The sequence below is a fragment of the Acinonyx jubatus genome, chromosome D4 (genome assembly GCF_027475565.1).
Source record: "Acinonyx jubatus isolate Ajub_Pintada_27869175 chromosome D4, VMU_Ajub_asm_v1.0, whole genome shotgun sequence".
In the NCBI taxonomy this organism is placed as follows: Eukaryota; Metazoa; Chordata; class Mammalia; order Carnivora; family Felidae; genus Acinonyx; species Acinonyx jubatus.
In genome coordinates, this window is record NC_069391.1 from 7,565,536 (window position 1) to 7,584,588 (window position 19,053).

Here is a 19,053-nt window from a genome sequence, read left to right on the forward strand (position 1 = left end):
TTATCCTTGTAAGCATGAGACAGCCAAAGAAAACCACGGGCACATGTTTTTCTCTGTTTGAAACCACGCCTGGGATCACAGGCCTTGACTCTATGTGTGAGCCCATAGACCAGGGAGAAGCATGCTGAATCCAGGGCACATGGGATGGGCTAAAAAACCCGGAGAGACAGGCAGTTTCTGAGAAACACGCCAAGGCACGCTCAGGTACACCTACTACGCGGATGCAGCAGGTGGCTGTAAATGCGCATGCGTGGAGCCTGCACGGGGTCGCACGAGGCCCAAGTCCACCCACCTCCAGGGGCAAGTGAGGGCTCCTGGTTGGAGGCTGCTGTGGTCCCAGGGAGGGCCTGTTCCTTTGCCCACTTCACTCCTGTGGTTAAGGCCCATAAACCGGACCACAGGACAAAACAGCCACCAGCTCCCTCCAGCGCTGATGGGGGAACGCCGTGTGCCGGGGTGCTGCCCTGCTTCTGGGGTACCTGTTTACCTCTGTCTCCCTAGCCCACAAGCCCTGCCATCATTCCCTCTCTAAGCCCACTGTGGTGGTCCACCCTCAAAGATACCTGGATCTTAATCCTGAGAACCTGAGAGCAGTACCTTATGTGGAAAAAGGGCCTGTACAGATGTGATCACATGAAGCGTTTTTATTTATTTATTTATTTATTTATTTAATTTTTTAAGTTTATTTACTTTGAGAGAGAGCATGAGCCAGGGAGGGGCAGAGAGAGAGAGAGACAGAGACAGAGACAGAGAAGCCCAAGGAGGCTCCACTCTGCCAGTGCAGAGCCCAATGTGGGGCTCGAACCCATGTACTGTGAGATCATGACCTGAACTGAAACCAAGAGTTGGGCGTTTAACCGACTGAGCCACCCAGGTACCCCGACATGACGTGTTTTGAGAGGGGGAGATTACCCTGGATTAGCCAGGTGGGCCCAAAATGTAATCATAAGTGTCCCTATAAAGAGGGAGTCCAAGGGAAATTTGTCTGCAGACAAGAGAGAAGGCCATGTGATGACATCACCAGAGAGAGAGAGAGATTTGGAGATGCCACACTGCTGTCTTTAAGGAAGAAAGACCCCCAAGTTAAAGAAGGAGATTCTCCCCAGAGCCTCTGGAGGAAGTGCCGCCCTGCTGAGGCTTTGATTTTAGCTAGTGAAAGTGATTTCAGACTTGGGACCTCTAGAACTGTAACAGAACAAATGCGTGTTGTCTTGAGCTGCCAGTGTGTGATAACTTATAGCAGCAATAGGAACCAATAAAATCCAGTGACTCCAGGAAGAAACACAAAGCCCATTTGCGTCCTAAGAATTTGATCCTGGAAGACCCAGGAGGCCCCGGGTGGTGGCAGGAAGCTGTATGCTTGGGCCAAGGCAAAGAAACTGGCTGTTGCCCAAAGTGGAGCCCAAGCCCCGGGCGTGCTGGGTGCACCTGCCGCCCCCTCGGCCAGCTAGTGGCGTTCTAGCCAGCAGTCCCTTGGGTGCCCTTCTGTGTCTCTGGACTTGGGCAGAGCCTCCATCCGTCCCTCAACCCAGGCTGCAGCAAGCTGGTCTCTTCCTGGATCTGACCCAGACTCCTGAGGCTGTAGCAGTCAACCCTGTCCTGCCCCCTGGAGGCTGAGGCCAGCACTGCTCAGAGCTCCAGTTACCTCCCCACTCCCCCAACCCAAGGGTGAAGGGGTAAGTATGCAAGTCTGTGGGGTGGATAAGCCTGGGTTTCTTCAGAGCCTCGCCCCCTCCAGCCTCTGACCTTGCAAGGGGAGAAGAGACCAGGGAGGGGGTTCACACAGAGGGGTGGACAGAGGCTGGTCAGGCCCCAGACACAGGCCCGGCCAAATGAGGGATATAAGGCTGGAACCCTTGAGTCTTCTAGAATCTGGATTCCTGGCAGCATATTCATTTTCATCCTTGCCTCCTCTGGCCTTGCCCCAGGTTCTCCAGAGGTCCTCATGGTGGAGGGATGTGGGTGAGGGGCAGCACTCAGAATGTGGTCGGCATGGACACTGCCACCCAGCAGTGGGCCCATAGGGGGCTGGCAGAGGGAAAGGGACCACCTCTGGTGACACTCTGTGTCTGGCATGGTATCCAGCTGGGCAACCTTCTGCCTCACCCACTGTGCACCCCTCTATTGCAATCTTCCAGCATCCATGGGGTCCTGATGAGGTAGGGGTGACAGCACCTCAGCCCTCCAACCCTCTCCAGCTCCCTGGGCCTGGGCCTCTGCCATTGGACCTGCTTCAGGTGGCTGGACATGAGTGTGAGATGTGCCCCCTCAGTGTCCTGGGAGGCAGGGGCAAGTGAGGGCAGCTGCTGGTCTGGGGCCGGGCCTGGGGTTGGAGCCAGGAGTGTTTAGTCAGAGCTGGACTCTGCTTCTGTGGCCTTCATCCCTTCCAGGGGACCACAGTTCCTGGGAGGGATGCTAATAGGAGCCTGCCTTTTGCTCTTTATCCCCCTCAAAGGGCCCAGAAGTCAAGGAGCACAGACTTGGGACTGGGGGGCATGTGTTTATTAGCAACAAGGAGGGGTTCTGTGAATAGGGCAGCCTGGGAAGCAGCTGGTGAGCTGTGCAGTGAGAAGGGTCCCCTGGCTCTCTCACTGGTCCAGGCTGGTGGGGACAGCTGGGCGGTGCCCTGGGCAGAGATTGGCGAGAGGGGGATGGGGTGGAGAGAGCCCGAGGGCACCTGAGAGGGCGTCAAGGGAATAGAGAGGGCAGCAGTGCTGGGCAGGTGGGACAAAGGCAGACCTGGAACCCCCTCCCAGCTGCACCCTGGCTCCCATCAGCCCCCTTTGTAGCCATACTTACCGCACACTTGCTCACTTATATATGCACTCATCTGTGGGGGACAGAGTGGTCAGCATGGGCAAGGGTGTGTGGGGGATCCCTGACCTCCAGGGCCCCTGCACTGCCCCTGGGCTACCCTGGGCCTCAGCCTGGTCCAGCCACAGAAGCTCCGGGGCTCCTTTCATAGATGGTACAGAAGAGGGTTGGAAGATGGGGCAGGGGACTGGAGGAGAGGCCTGAGGACAAGCAGACCTGGGTGACCCCTGTTCTCCAAAGGAGGCAGGTGAGGCCCAGCCACACTCCTGTTTGGGCACCAAGCCTTCTGCCTGTTTACCTGCTGAGTCCTGACAGACCCTCAGGCTTTGGAGGCACCTGCCCAGGCCAGGCAGCCTGAAGACAAGGGCACCTCCTAGGTCAGTGGTGAGCCAGTCCCAGGGCAAAGGGGGAGGTGGCCAGGCAAGGAGACTGAGGAAGCTTCGCCCCATGCCTGCAATTCTCGTGTGGGCAGGCCCGAGCGAGGGTGAGGGAGGAACACTAGGGGCCCAGAACCCTGATTGTGGCAGGGTCTTCCTGAACCTGAAGTGGCTTCTGGGCCTCCAGTGACCACAGCACCACAGCAGGGCTCTGCCTCCCTCCTCTCCCCCGTTCCTTAGTGAAGCAACATCAGGCCTGGACAGTCCCCATGGGCCCTTCTCCTCTCCCCAGCTGGTGATTACCGTTGGGGATTGGGAAGATGATGTGGTCATCGGTGAGGCCCAGGGCTTTGGCAAAGCTAATGAAGTTTTCCTTCAGCTCCTGGGTCAGCTCCTTGGTCCTCCCTGTGGCCAAGATGGCTGGTGAGTGGCTGGCGAAAGCTCCATGAATATTGTGGAACCTGTGAATGGTGCCTCAGACCCCTCCCTCCTGAGGGGTCTGTGGAAAGACCTCTCTCCCGCCTCCCAGGGCTCAGAGTGAAGGGGACCTTGGGGGCTGGGTGTCGTGGGCCTCTTCTCCCCCAGCACGAACAAGAGCCGGGTCCCAGGGGGTAAGACCCACCATAGAGGGTGACCATGAAGAACTCCTGGTTTTTGTAAGCTTTCTTGAAGAAAATCATGGCAACCTGGTTGTAGTCTGTGGCCACCACTTGTACAGTGTAACTCTGGATTCCAGGGTAACCTGCATGGTGGACAGTGAGGGATCAGCCCTCCCGGCAGAGGGAGCTATTGGTTCCTCCCCTGGTACCACAGGATGGTGTCTGTGTGGAGGGGCAGTGAGGTCCTTGCCCCCGGAGACCCACTCCACTCAGGACTCACGCTCAATGTTGCCCAGGCTGAATTGGCCTGGCTGGAAACTTGGGAGGAAAGTTGTGATCCAGTGGTCACAGCGCTGGATCCTGTGGAAGCAAGAGATGGGTGGGTAAGAGGGTGACACCCCACCCTGCCACAGCAGGAGGCCTGCACGCCACCCCTCAGATGGGCCTGTCTCTTCCCCGCTGAGCCCATCCCTGCCTGTCCCTGCCTCCTCTGCCCTCAGCCACCTGAGCTGCTCAGACTCTCCCTCTGCATCTACTGTCTTCCTTCTTCGAGGCTGTTTCCCCTTGGTGGCCTTCCCTCCATACTGTCCCCTTCACCCGCAGCATTTGTCTCCTAATTTTTTTTTAATTTTTAAAATGTTCATTAATTTTTGAGACAGAGAGACAGAGAGAGAGAGAGAGAGAGAGAGAGAGAGAGCCTGAGTGGGAGAGGGGGGAGAGAGAGAGGGAGACACAGAATGCAAACCAGGTTCCAGGCTATGAACTGTCAGCACAGAGCCCTACACAGGGCTCAAACTCAAAACTGTGAGATCATAACCTGAGACAAAGTCAGAGGCTTACCCGACTGAGCCACCCAGGGGTCCCCTATGCCCTATGCCTATCTTATGGCTTCCTGCTATAACCTCTCCTGGGGGAATCAACAGAGGCTCCAGTCTGCTGGATGCCGAAGACTCCCTTAGCTGCTGGGCCAACCCTGACCTCTCACCTGCATCCCATCTGGTCCCCTGGGAACCCAGAGCTGATCCCCCACACCTGCCCTTCTTCTGCTCCTTCCATGACAGATGCTCTAGCACCATCCCCAAGTGCCAGAGCCAGAAGCCCAGGGGCGCTGCGGAATCCTTGGCTCTCCTCTCTAGGTCCTAATCTGCCCCTGCTCTGGTCATCTCCTACCTATGACTGATCAGCCTCCTGGGCTGCACACCATCATTCCTCTCTCTGCTACAGCCACACCTGCTCTTCACCAGTACCTGAGGCTCCTGCCAGGGTGGCCACCCCCCACCCTCCAGACTGCTCATCAGCTCCTGCTCACGGCGGCCATGAGATGGCTTGCTATTTCTTGAAGAAGTGGCTCTCTCTGACTCAGTCCAGCAGCCCTGCCATAAAGGTCCCAGGTCTCCTGACGCAAGTTGGTTTCTCAAGGCCCAGCCCACAGACCACCTCCCTGGAAGCCCTGGACAAAGCTCAAGGTAGGATTCCAGGCTGGATCCACCGACCCTCCTCCCATTCTAGGACACTCCGAGCTCTCTTTGTCTTGTCACTGATGACCGCTTTTGTCCAACCCCAGTACTGTTTTGTGTCTGTGCTGAAATGACCAAGAAATGTTGATTTAGTAAAGAAGGAATAAATATAGGGATCCAGTACCCAGCGGTAGGATGAATTATCATCTTTCAGCTATGGCCAGCCCTCGGCTATGACATCAGTCTGCCTCTTAGACCCCCACGGCAGCCCTCTGGGCCCCCCATGTTCCCCTAGGAGGTGATGGATCTCACCAGGGCAGGACAAAGGTGACATTGTAGCTGTTGTCTTCGTTCAGCTCGTAGGTGATGGTGTACATCTTCAATTGGCTGTGTTTTTCTTTATGAATTTCCTTCCCTGCCAGTCCCAAGATGTACCATTTCCCCTGGAACTACAATGGGGGCTGATGATAGGCAGAGCCAGGAGCAGCCCCAGGGGGCCCTCCTGCTCCATCCCTGCAAGCACCTCTAGGCAGCCTGGGCCTCAACCAGAAGCCCCTCTAGGCTGCTGGGACCCAGCTGGCCACACAGGCTGGGCTGATGAGCCTGGCAGGAGCTGGAGACCATCAGGCCAGGCGGGAGCCCTGAGTGTGTCAGGGACAGGGTGACACTTGGCAAGTGGCCAGCTGGCTTCCCTGAGCCTCAGTTTCCTAATCATGTAGAGGGCCTGAAGATGTTCCCACCTTGCAAGGACTACAGGGATTATGGAAGAGAGTGTAGACCAGGGGAGTCTGCTCAGCTGACCCTCTTGTCAGCAAGGTTGGGTGGGGATGGGAGCATGGGGTGTGCCTTCCATCAGGGCACCCGAGAGCAGATGGAGCTAAAGCCTGAGCCCATCCTGCCTCTCCTCCCCTCTGTTTACACTCTTCCCAGGGCCTCCCTGCACCTAGCCCTCCCAGGCCCCTTACCAGCTCATTTTGGAAGTCAGGTTGCAGAGGGACCCTGTGCAGAGGCGGGGTTGGGATCAGGTTTGGGGTGGAATCCTGGGCCTGGGTCTGCAGGGCCCCTAGCAGGACAAGGCCCAGCCACAGGAGACCTAGGGCCATGACTTCAGGGCTGAGGAAGCTGGCACCACTCCAGATATTCCCTGAAAGAGGAGATGAATGAAGAGCCTTCTGGGGGATGCTATTTATGGTCTCTGTGGCCAATGGCTCACCCCAGGGTGGAGCGACTTATCCTTTGCCAAATCCTGGAAGGGTGAGACAATTGCCAGCAACTCATGCTGAAGATCATGGCAAGCTCTCTGCTCTTTCCTCCAGGCCAGGATTATGCAAGATGAGGGGCCGTAAGGTCTGGGAAATGAGAGGGTGCATTCCCCATATCTCCACATCTCTGGCGGGGACTCTCTTCACAGTCTCTTCCCCCTGGTTATCACTGTGTGTGGTCATGGGTCTCTGATCTGGACCAGCTGTCATCTCTGACCTCTAGAAGCCTCTCAGCTGGGGCCTAGGTGCCTGGTGGATTAAGTGTGGTGGGGCCCCCTTCCTGCACCTGATGAAAACAGAGAATGCCTCGCATCAACAGAGCCCATGCTGCTTGTGGTTCTCCAAAGGGAAGGGAAGGGAAGGGAAAGGTAGGGAATGGGAGATAGTTGGAAGAGGACATTCCTGGTAGGGAAGGACAGAGTGTGCCCTGTGCTGCTCATGGAGCCCAGATCCTGGCCCTCCCAGGTACCCACCCCCGGCCCTGGCACCCTTCCCCTCCCCTCCCCAGAGAAGGCCTGCTGGGGAGTGCTCCTGATGAGGGAGCATAAGGCAAGCTGAGGGCAGAGCACATGCTAACATGCTCCCCGAGCCAGAGGTGGGATCTGTGTGACATTCCTCAGGCACTCCTGGCTGCCCAAGAACAAAGGAAAGGAAAGAAAGAGTTAAGTGATAGAAATCACAGTCCTCCATCAGTTTACCTATATCCTAGAAAATTAGGAGGAAAAGGTGATCTTATCAATAGCCTATCTCTAGCATCCTATACTCAGTTTCCTGGAGCCCAAATATCACCTACCTCCCTAGTGATATGGGGAACAAAGGCAAGAAGGAAAAGTCAGATGGCATTAAATTTCATTATGACCTGCAGCCGTTGACAAATACTTGAAGTGCATATGGAGTATAGCATTTCTCCAGGAATTCCCTACAGTCTGAATGTTAATGCTTTGCTAGAGGAGAAAACAACCTTAGCTTGACAACAGCTAGGCCTCCAGTAATGTGGGAGTCTACTTGAGCATATAAAAAATCCCTTTAGAAAATTCCTCTTGACTTTATCTCCCCCAACCCCATGGTATATAACCAGTCACTCTTCACAACCCCAGTGCAGCTCTTTCTGCCCAAAAGTCCTGTCCCTGTGAATTAACAAAATCATCTTTTTTGCACCAAAGATGTCTCTAGAATTCATTCTTGGTTGTGAGCTCTGAACCCCACCATTCCAAAGCCCCATCATTCCCGTCTTGAGTCAGCCCCTCCCCCTCATCCATGCCCCATTGGCAGGGTGGGCCCAGACCTCAGCTGGCCCGTCAGGAACTTGGCCCCTCCTGTGGGCCCAGTGGTCAGAAACCCGAAGCTGGGCATGCCAGCCACAAATGAGACAGCTTGACATAGCAGAGCTCTGAGGCTACAGTCTCAGCTTCATCCTGGTGGGGGGACAATGGGGGATATGCATCCTCACTGTGTGAAAAGGGGTCAGGGGCTAGGGCCCAAGGGGGCTCTCTACCCTGCTGCTTTGTACACTGAGTAATTTGGGTCACAGTGAATGCAAGGACTCAGCCTCATTCTTGAGAGATCACGGATACCATCTGCTCTCTCTGGCCAGTCTTGGGGTGTGGAGTCCAGGGGCCTAGGCCTGGGCCCCCAGAAGTGTTCCTGCCATGGCTGATCCCAGCTTTGTCCTGGAGGGAAGTAATTTCTTCATGGAGGTTTGGCTGTCTGTGGGAGGCAGTGATGGGTCCCAGCCCTCTGGTAGTGTCTCCTAGATGTCACCACATGGGCCAGGGCTGACAGAATGCCTGACCTGAGGCTGTCCTGAGGCCTCACTGGCTGCAGATGAGACTCCTGGAGACCTCACGGGCTTTCCACCTGCTACAAGGGAACCAGCTCCCCTAGCCTGGGCTTTGGGTGGTGGGCCCTGAGAGAGAGACTCTGGGTGAAGAGGGAGCATAAGGCAAGCTGAAGGCAATGTACAAGCTAGAACCTCCCCCCTCCCCACAAAAAGGTGGGATACGTGTGATATTCCTCTGGCTGCCCAAGAACAAAGGAAAGGAAAGAAAATAAATGGTTAATGATAGTGATCACAGTCATGCAGGACATGAGTCTCCATCAGTTTACAAATATCTTAGTAAATTATAAGAAAAAGGCAATCTTATCAATAGTCTAGTCTCCAGAAGCCTATAGACTCAGTTTCCTGGAGCCCTATTAAGACCCTAACCTCCATGGTGATGTGGGGAAGAAAGGCAAGAAAGAAATGGCAGATAAAATTAAATTTCTGATACCCTGCAGACCAGTGACAAATCCTTGAGGCAAATACCAAGTACAACAATGTCTCCAGGAACCCCTACCATTCCTAATATTAATGCCTTACTAAAGGTAAAACAACCTTAGCTTGACAATAGCAAGGCCTCAGGTAGATTAGGAGTCCTCTTTAGCATATCAAAGTCCTTCTGGAGGCCTCCCTTCCTTTTGACTTTACTTCCCCAAACTTCCTGGTATATAACCAGTCACTCTTCACAACACCAATGCAACTCTTTCTGCCCACAGGTCCTGTCCCCGCGATTTAATGAAATCACTTATTTTGCATCAGAGATGTCTTCAAGAATTCTTTCTTGGCTGTCAGCTCTATAATATGCGCCCCGCCCAGCCTCATCATTTGGCGCCTATATGGGGTTGTGAGTCTTTTCATCTGGACTCTGAGCTTCAGTGCAAATGTGGTGAGTGTTTCTCTTCCTTTACTCATATTTCAGAGGCTTTTCAAGGAGTCTGGTCTTATTAGAACACTTTCCCTGTAGCCCGTGGCTACTCTATGGGGAGGAGAAAGCCTGCCTTTTGGCTGGAAGTGAGTCCCCAGGCAGGAATGGTAAAAATACCCAGAAACTTGTGCCTTCTCTTTCTTCTTGTCCTTATATAGTGTTGTCTGTCGTGGGGATGGAACAGACATCTGTATGACTAGCATGGATTCCAATCTTTAGAATATGGCAGAAGTTTCCTCCTCATTGGTCTAACGTGATCCCCTTCACATCCATGGTCTAGTCACTTATGGCTGCGGGACCTCTTCTGTTGCTGGTGAAACCAGTACCTGATTGAATTAAAATGTTCCCCAGCCAGGAACTATTTCCTAGGAAGTTGGAATGTAAAGACTATATGTGTTGGAATGTCACTTGGATCATGATGGGTTTCTGTCTTCACTGTTTTGGGTCAATGTCTTCTGCTAACTACTACTTAAATGACAAAATTGGGCAATTCCCGCTGGTAAAACTTTCCCAGTATTTTCCATGGGTTAAACACGGTGTTTTCTTCAGCCTTCTCAGCAAGGCAAAGTAGGTCCATCTGCCTGCGCCTATTTGTAGCCTAGGATACCATGGGAAATCGGAGGGATGCCGGCATCCCTCCCACAGAGGCCCTTAGGGACTGGTTGGTGATCATAGCAATTTTGTTTGAAGTTCGCCTCGGGTCACTTTGACACCTCAGGGACCTCTGATATATCCTGCGTGTGGGACACCACCTGGGAGTTGGGGGGGATTTTCATGGTAATGGACTTTTTCTACTTTTCTCTCTCTAGGAGGAGGATGGGACCTTCTTCTCAGTCCCCAAGGACTCTCCCTTGGGATGCCTCTTCAACCTGCTAGAAACAATTTGGATTGCAAACTTTAGGAAAGAGGTGATGTCATGTAACACTGCGTGGCCTTAGTAAGTTCTAGCAGTTAGATCTCTTCTGCAGGAAACAAGGTCTATGGATGGAGGCACCCTAGGTCCAGGCCTTCACAGCTCTAAGTGAGGACCTGGGCCAAAAGGCCTGTTGCAGAATATATTTGCTCTAATACGTTTGGCTAGTAAACTCCCTCCTGACATAGCGGATGTCCTAACAGGCCTCCTCTTGATGGAACACAGTTGCTAGAGGAAACATAGACCATCCCTGACAAAGGGGATGCTGACTCTTTCTCTCTGTTCCTCCTCCTAATAGATGTGGGGACCTCTCCCTCATTCATTTCCTGTGTTAATGGCTTTAATTGGAGCCAACTATGGGTAGTCTACCTTGGCACATGGACTTTAAAGAATATTCCCAAACTCCATTTGTTTCAGGGAAATTCCCTGTCTTCTCTAGCTTGACATAGACTCCTTATTTCCACTTTGGTGGAAAACAAACAAACAAACAAACATGGGGTCTCCTCTTTCCCGGTGACAAGGTTTAGAACCAGGAATCCTCTCTGCCTTCTGGCACTTCCATTCTTCTGCCTGCTTCTCCCCCTCCTCCTGTTTCTGCATCATCTTCCATGCAACCTATATAATTGGCTTCTATACCATCCTCCACCCTCGATGTCAAGGAGTGCTGAGCACCCCCTTGAATCGCCCACTTCAGATTCCCCCATTGGTGTCCCAGGTAAAAGTTGACAATGGGGAACAAATTGATCATCCTTTAAGTGAATGCAGGTGGAACATGTTTGGTGTTTACGCTTATTTAAGTTTGTTGGTTTAACTATGACAGACATGTATTTGGAGTTTTCAGCATTAAATATGAAACTTTTATTCTATCAAGGTTTCCTAAAGGTCAAAGAAGCTCATGTTGTCTCTGTTGCAATTTGTTAGCAAAAAGATGACTTAAAAAAATGGTTAATTTTGTGTACCTCAAAGTTTTCACAGATAATTCTTAAGGTAGCTTTCAAAGTATTTCACAATCTGAAACTTGGATAAATGGGATTGAATTTATTGCATATCTAGGTCTTTTCCAAATAGATTGATTACTGAAGCATTGATTACTGAATATAGGTTTGTGCTTTTGACTCCTTATTGCAGAGAAACTAAGAAAATCTGGGTCTATTGGAAAACATGGTTTGTGATTCATTGATTCATGATTTTGCCATCTAAAGAATTCTGGTGTAACAGTTTATGATTGGCTACTAAGTTTTTATCAGAGACTAAGTTTTCTAAGAGTTAAAATTCTGCTAAGTGTACTTCAAATGGATGGAAATAAGGAAAGCAACTCTGTATGTAGGAAAGTGGGAGATATGTAACAAAGATAAAGAATGGAAATACATTTTTCGTTGTTGAGGGTACAAGAAAGTAATTTTGTCCCAAATGAGACTGGTTGTTTCAAGAAGAATGGTTTGGGCCGAAATTTGAAGGCAAAGGAAAGTTGTAGAAGGTTCATGAAAAGAATCTTTGGAAAGGAATTTTTTTTATTTTTTTTTTAATTTTATTTTATTTTTGAGACAGAGAGAGACAGAGCATGAGCAGGGGAGGGGCAGAGAGAGAGCGAGACACAGAATCTGAAGCAGGCTCCAGGCTCTGAGCTGTCAGCACAGAGCCTGACGCGGGCCTCAAACTCACGAACTGCGAGATCATGACCTGAGCCGAAGTCGGACGCTGAACCGACTGAGCCACCCAGGCGCCCCTGGAGAGGAATTTTATGCGTGGTCAGGATGGACTAAGGTTGAGATGAATGGATTTTATTTTTTTATTTATTAAAAAAATTTTTTTTAATGTTTATTTATATTTGAGAGAGAAAGCACAAGCAGGGGAGTGGCAGAGAGAGAGAGGGAGACACAGAATCCAAAACAGGCTCCAGGCTCTGAGCTATCAGCACAGAGCCTAATACGGGGCTCAAACTCACAAACTGTAAGATCATGACCTGAGCTGAAGTTGGACGCTTAACCAACTGAGCCACCCAGCTGCCCAGAGATGAATGGATTTTAAAAGTACATGGGCCTAAGGTTGATACGCTGCTTTTCTCTGTTTTCAAAAGACAAAGTTTTCTGGCATTGTTGATCTGCTCTTGATAAGAAAATGGAAACAAATGTTTTTTTCTCTTTGTCTACTGGGAAGACGAAAGCTTTAGGTTTCCTCTTGATCGAGTCTTTGATTACTTAAGGTTAAAACTTCTCAATGGTAAAGGAGCTAGGTTTTGCTAACAACTATACAGTGCTACATATTTGCCTTTGGAATCTCTTATTGCCATCTTGGTTAAATAAATAAAGTTTTAAAATTTGTAATGATCTGTAATCCTATTTAGAATGTGCTGTATAACTTTCTAAGGTTTTAACAAACTTTCCCAAGATTTTGACCAATTAGACCTTTTTATTTGGTATGCTAAGTTACTTGGAAAAGCACTGTCAAATAATGGTAAACCTTAGTTGTATTGCATGGCTAAATGCTGTAACTGCTCAAATATATATACAATTCCTAAAGTTTTAATGTTTTGGTATAAGGTCCTCCCTTGATATTCTGATTATTGAAGTGTTATGGGTTACAGAAATAACTGTTTCCTTGTCAATCGCATCATCGTGAACTCTCATCAGATCTTTAACAATGTCCATTTCTGAGATCTTGTCATTTTTAATTGTTCTTGCTCTCCCACAAAATGTATTTCATCTTCAAGGAGATTCATAAAAAGGACTTTTAGGAGAAATACAGGTATTCGACATCTTTAAGATTAAGCTAAAACGGGAAAGAATTTCCAGAACTAAAAAGCTTCGTTCAAACTGAACAAGCATTAGGAACATGGCACTAAATAAACTGAGGAAGATTATAGTTTTTGTGACTCTTGTTTGAAATATTGCTGGTTCTGTGATGTTTCCTCTTCCGGATCAAGGGAATTTTCTCTTAAGATATCTATAATGTACAGAGATGTCATGAAGTTTTCATTTGTAAACTGAAACATTTAACTTTTCTCTCTCCCTAAACCCTCTGAAATTCAACCACTCTCAGTGAGTCTTCTTTCTTTCATGGCAATTACAGATATTTGCATAAGTACAGTAAGATTATTCTTGTAACAAGACACCTTTGGAAATACTGGTTGTTTTGCCAAGGCTTTGACTGGAATGTCCTATTTGAGAGAAATGCATAGACCCTGATATGACCAAATGGCTTTAGGGAACTAAGGTTGACTTTATGAAACATGGAGCCATAAACCCCTTGAAAACGTTGGTCAGGGGCGCCTGGGTGGCTCAGTCAGTTGGGCGTCCGACTTGGGCTCGGGTCATGATCTCGCGGTCCATGAGTTTGAGTCCCGCGTCGGGCTCTGTGCTGACAGCTCAGAGCCTGGAGCCTGTTTCGGATTCTGTGTCTCCCTCTCTCTCTGACCTTCCCCCATTCATGCTCTGTCTCTCTCTGTCTCAAATGAATAAATGTTAACAAAAAAATTAAAGAAAAGAAAAGAAAAGAAAAGAAAACGTTGGTCAGATACCTTGCTCAGAGAATTCCCAGCAGCTTTACTGCGTGAGTAAAGAATGTCACTTCTGGGCAGGTACAGGGAACTCAGGATATCTTGGGGACCTTGTGGAGAGAAATTTGCCCAAATCTACAAGTATTGCAGGCCTGTGTGATGCAAGTACTTGGCTTGGCTTCTGGTCTGGAGAGGCCAATCAGTTCAGTCTCCAGTTCAACCTGGAGATTCCTTATAACAGGTTCCAGCAAAGCAAACTTTAAAAGATCCTTAGGATCAATCACTATTCTAGCTGAGCTTATGTAAATCATTAGGCCAAATTTGTTAAAACTGGACTTAATTTGCAAACGAATTAGTCTTGATTTGGCCATCTCTGGAAATGAGGGTTTTTAGACAGAAAAACTATGTTTCTATAATGCAGCTCTCTGGACGTTAAATTCTAGTTCTGATTGTTTTTAGATGTTTGCTGTTTGTCTAAACTAGACACCTTGAGGTAAACTTCAGAAAAATTGTCACAATATTTCATGTATAGAAAAATATTCTGCTTGTTATTCAGTGGAGATAATAATAAATCCCTGTGAGCATAGTTAAAAAGCTGGAAAATGGGATGGATTCCCCCAACAATTGTATGCACAGACTTTTCTCACTATAGACCTATGAGTAGATAAAGACTATAGTGCTTTACTATTCACTGGAGGCCAGGTTAATTCCTAAATCTCTAAATATGCCAACCATATCCTCCCTCCACCTGATCTGACAGTTACTAGAAATCCACCCCATATAAACCCAAAAGACCTGGTTTATTTAAAGGATGGAAAGTCTACTACAACAGGGGATTTAACTCCAAAATGGAAGGGTTCCTACTGGGTCTATTATGTACTCCCACTGCAATAAAGTTAGAGGGGCACACTTCGTGGGCTCCTGTATCTAAAATAAAACCTGTACCCCCCTCACAGGAATTCAACGAGCAAACTAATCTGCCTTCTTATTCCTGTGAACCTGTGGAAGACCTCCAACTTCTCTTAGGATGGTTGTACCTTTCTTTTTCATCCTCTTTTCCCAATTTCTACTAACAATTTCTTCTTACAATGGTCCGTTCAAAAGGATCACCACAGACATTTGAGATACAAGCCAAAAGACTGATGTGATTCCTGCTGCCTGTTCCCAGAAACATCTGAGGATACTTCAAGCCTAACATCTAACAATTCTCACTGGCAGCACTGGGAGACAGTGGGTTTGTAATCTGCTCTAAGCATTAACCTGTATTTTTCTTGTTTCTATAAAAGTACCTCCTATTAATGACGTGCTGGCTTACTAAACAAAACAGAGTCAATATAATGAGTATACACCACCTGTACACAGTTGAGGCCTTAAATGACTCTCAAAATAACATTATATTACTAAATATTAAATAAGTCAAATACAGAAATCAGTTCTACAAAACAGAATAGCATTAGATGTTTTAAGTGCTGCACAAGGTGGAACTTAAACTCTCATAACAACAAAACGGCGTGTATACATTCGGACTACTTCAAAATATTTCTGGATTTCCAACTGACATGAATACTCAAATTGGTGGATTAAACGATCCCTCTCTTACCTTAGCAATTGGTTAAGCTCTTGGTCTGGAGGATTTTTGTTAGCTACCAAAGGACCTTTCATTTGAGCTAATCTGTCTAGTTATTCTACTTATGTTTTGCTGTTTTTCCCCAGGTCTCTCTGCCTGGTGCCAAGATTCCAGCACTACAATAGCTTCAAGCCAAGAGATGATCCTTTCTACTCAAGGATGTTCATACACGTTGTCCACCTTGGGTTCAGCTGCCTCACCTTAGCTGCCCTATATGTTTCCTGATGGACCAATATTGACCCATAGGTAGGGACGGCTCTATGCCCCTACTCAGCAGGATGAAGCTATAGAAGATGAGACCTTCTTCCTACAACAACCTTAAAGACTTAAGGGTCAAAGTTGTTCAGGGGGGACATGATGAGTTAGGGTGGGGCAAGCTGAGGACAAAACAGGCTGGCACATCTTCCCCTCCCTTCAGGTAGAATATGTGCATTATTCAAACATTTCTGGCTACACAAGAACAAAGGAAAGGCATCTAAGTGCTTGCCATGGTGATGTGGGAAACTAAGGCAAAAAAAATTAAATCCCTTTACTGCCATCACCCCATTGATAAGTTCTTGAAACAAGCAGAGTGAACTCCCTCTTCAATCTCTGCTGCTTCAGTGTTGACATTTTGCTAGGGGCAAAGAGAACCTTAGCTCAACATTATCCCAACCTTGAGGATACTGTAAGTCTACTTCCTTTCTCACAACTGCCCCAAGATATATGCTGGCAATCATACTCCAAGCTTATAGCCCCCAGTATGCATCTGAAGGGTCTCACCACTGAGGTTTTATTCAATGGTAATAAGTGGTGTTTCCTTAGCAACAGCGAGCCCCTCAAGGTCCTGAAAATCTTGCTTCCAAAATAACTTAGAGACTTTATCCCTGACCCCCTCCCAACCTGAGGGTATATAATCAGTTACCCATCGCAACCCCAGTGCAGCTCTTCCTGCCCCTGGGTCCTGTCCCCGTGCTTTAATAAAATCACCTCTTTGCATCAAAAACTTCTTCCAGAAATTTTTCTTGGCCATTGGCTTTGGACCACCGCACCAATCTCCAAAACTTCATCAGTATACATTCTACATTATCACACAAAATTTCTGGATTTCTAACTGACCTGAACACTCAAATTAGTGCTTTAAGCAATTCTTCTTTTCCTTTCATGATTGGTTCAACTTGTGAACTTGAAGATTTTCATCAATTACCAAAGGACTTTTATTTGGGCTGTTCTTTCTTGTTATTCTAATTACATTTGGCTGTTTTCTCCTATGTCTCTCTGTCTTGTGACAAGACTCCATCACTACAATAACTTCAAACCAACAGATGATCCTTTCTTCTTTTTTTAATTTTTTTTAAATGTTTATTTATTTTCTAGAGAGAGAGACAGAGCTCAAGAGGGGAAGGGCCAGAGAGAGAGACACACACAGAATCCGAAGCAGGCTCCAGGCTCCGAGCTGTCAGCACAGAGCCTGATGTGGGGCTTGAACTCACAAACTGTGAGATTGAAAGGGCGGGCCTACACTGGCTGACTCCATCTTGTTCTGTGTCCTTCACCTTGACCACACCTCCTCCCCTTGAGTAACCCCTCCCCCACCTGCCTAACAGGACTCAGACCCTTCCCCAGCCAATTGGCTGAGGCCACAGCCATTACCTCACCAACTGCCTCTAGGCCCCAATAAAACCTTTGTCCTTTTGAAACTCGCTCTCTCAGGTATCTCACCGCTGCCTCGGTGCAGGTAGGGGATTGAGCTCGAGCTAGCTCAAATAAAGGCTCTTTTGCTTTTGCATCAGACTCGGCTCCCTAGTGGTCTTTGGGGATCACGAATTCTGGGCATAACATTTGGGGGCTCGTCCGGGATCCCCAAGACCCCCGAGGGACCCCCGACCCGGAGAGCCTGACTGGCTACGGTTAGTGTCTATTTGTTCCGTCTTTTCTGTATGAGCTCATTTCTGAAATTCTGGTAGTGCTCGACGTGGTCTAAGTGGACGCACTGGAGGACCACGGGCTGGGAGTTTCGGAAGACATTCCGATCCTCCCTTCTGGAGGGATGTGGATTCCCCTCATCGGTTTTGGAGGGACGTGGAATCCCCTCAAAGGTCTGAGACGAAGCGGGTCACTCCCGCTGGTCGGTGTGAGGCCATCATCTAGCTTTCGGTTTTGGAGGGACATGGAATCCCCTCAAAGGTCTAAGCTAGCTTTCAGTTTTGCTTCCATGGAGTTGGAAGACTTTCTAAGGGCCCTCGTTTGTCTCTTTCTGTGTTTCTCTGTTTTGTTCTGTGGACTTACTGGATGGACGCTATGGGACAAAATCAGACTACCCCTCTACCTACCCTCTTGGCTTAAGGCCTTCTTAGCCCCACTCCCTCCGGAGCCAAAACCCATTCTTGCTTTGCAGGGGACAAAGAAGAAGGAAAACAAGAAATCTTACCCAGCCTTCAGCACCCCTCTACCCTGTCCTACAGGGGGGACTGAAGAATTAATTTTTCCTTCCCCGTATAACCCCCCCCTAGGATGCCAGAAGAACACCATCCTCCCCCTTTGGGGGAGGCAGACGCTGTTCCAAGAGCGGGAGGTGGAAACGCTCCAGTGGGAAGCCTGCCCTTCACCAGACAAAGGGCTCAGAGGGAGCAATCCGCCTCCACCGCCGACTCCACTATTCTGCCCCTGTGAGCCACTGGACCCCCAATGCGGAGGGGAATCAGCCCCATCACTTTTGGCCTTTCACCACTAGTGGCCTCTACAATTGGAAAGCTCAGAATCCTAAGTTTTCTGAGAAACTGGCAGGGCTTATTGATTTATTAGACTCTGTCTTTTTACCCATCAGCCCACGTGGGACGATTGCCAGCAGCTTTTGCAGGTCCTGTTCACGACTGAAGAAAGAGAAAGAATCCTCAATGAGGCCCGAAAGCTAGTTCCGGGCACAGACGGGAATCCCACCACCAACCAGGCTCAGATAGATGCCTCCTTCCCCTTAACTTGGCCCCAGTGGGATTTCAACATGGCAGAAGGTAAGGAGAGGCTCCGGGTCTACCGCCAGACTCTAATGGGGGGTCTCTGAATGGCTGCTAGAAAGCCAACCAATTTGGCCAAGGTAGGAAATGTACAACGGGGAAAAGATGAATCTCCGGCTGCCTTTTCAGAATGGATCATGAAGGCATTCCGTACCTATACCCCCATGGATCCAGAGGCTCTGGAAAGCAAGGCAGCTGTTCTCATGGCCTTTGTAAACCAATCGGCCATAGACATTAGGAAAAAATTACAGAAAATAGATAGACTAGGAGAAAAAAGTCTGAAGGACTTACTGGTGGTAGCCGAAAAGGTATATAATAACTGGGAGCCTCCTGAGAACAAGCAGGCTCACGCCATGGCGGCTGCCAGCAGTAAGCAGACTCGAGACCTGGCCAGAATACTACTAGCTACCACTGCTGACTCCCCCGAGGAACGAGACCGCCATCTCCGGCAGCTGGCAGACAATGCAAGAAAAGGTAAAGGAACCGCCAAGGGGGGGGGGGGGGAAGCAGAGGCTGCAGAAGGATCAGTGCGCATACTACAAGGAGATAGGGCATTGGGCCCGAGATTGTCTGAAAAGGGCCAGCGGGAAAGGAAGCAAGACTGATCGAGTAAAAGTCCTAGAGCTAGATGAACTAAGTGATTAGGGGAGTTGGGGTTCGGACCCTCTCCCCGAACCCAGGGTAACTCTTAAAGTGGAGGGGACCCCTGTTGACTTCCTTGTCGACACCAGAGCACAACATTCGGTCCTCTGCACCCCACAAGGAAAACTA

The 19,053-nt window shown here is 49.1% G+C and overlaps 1 protein-coding gene and 1 long non-coding RNA gene across 3 annotated transcripts; one reads left to right on the forward strand and one right to left on the reverse strand.

The window, feature by feature from the left end:
• Positions 1-3,394: 3,394 nt before the first annotated feature.
• On the reverse strand, positions 3,395-6,978 carry LOC128312097 (neutrophil gelatinase-associated lipocalin-like). The gene is made up of 5 exons (XM_053204561.1): positions 6,213-6,978; positions 5,560-5,696; positions 4,071-4,150; positions 3,814-3,933; positions 3,395-3,596 (listed from the first exon to the last, which is right to left on the reverse strand). The coding sequence occupies exons 1-5, from the start codon at positions 6,348-6,350 to the stop codon at positions 3,442-3,444; spliced, it is 630 nt and encodes a 209-aa protein (XP_053060536.1). The 5' UTR covers positions 6,351-6,978; the 3' UTR covers positions 3,395-3,441.
• A 2,058-nt stretch (positions 6,979-9,036) lies between these two features.
• On the forward strand, positions 9,037-17,687 carry LOC128312098 (uncharacterized). Of its 2 annotated transcripts, XR_008290918.1 has the most exons (4): positions 9,037-9,214; positions 10,063-10,161; positions 14,619-15,535; positions 16,646-17,687. It is a non-coding gene; the product is annotated as an uncharacterized LOC128312098 (long non-coding RNA). The 2 variants fall into 2 exon arrangements; XR_008290917.1 differs by lacking the exon at positions 16,646-17,687 and having other exon boundaries at positions 14,619-16,616.
• Positions 17,688-19,053: the final 1,366 nt, after the last annotated feature.

Coding starts and splice junctions, on each gene's coding strand:
- LOC128312097 (XM_053204561.1), bottom strand. CDS start 6,350: ATGGCCCTAGGTCTCCTGTGGCTGGGCCTTGTCCTGCTAGGGGCCCTG. Junction 4,151..5,559: donor GTCACCTTTGTCCTGCCCTG/GTGAGATCCATC, acceptor TTGCTTCCACAG/GATCCAGCGCTGTGACCACT. Junction 3,934..4,070: donor CAGCCTGGGCAACATTGAGC/GTGAGTCCTGAG, acceptor TCCACCATGCAG/GTTACCCTGGAATCCAGAGT.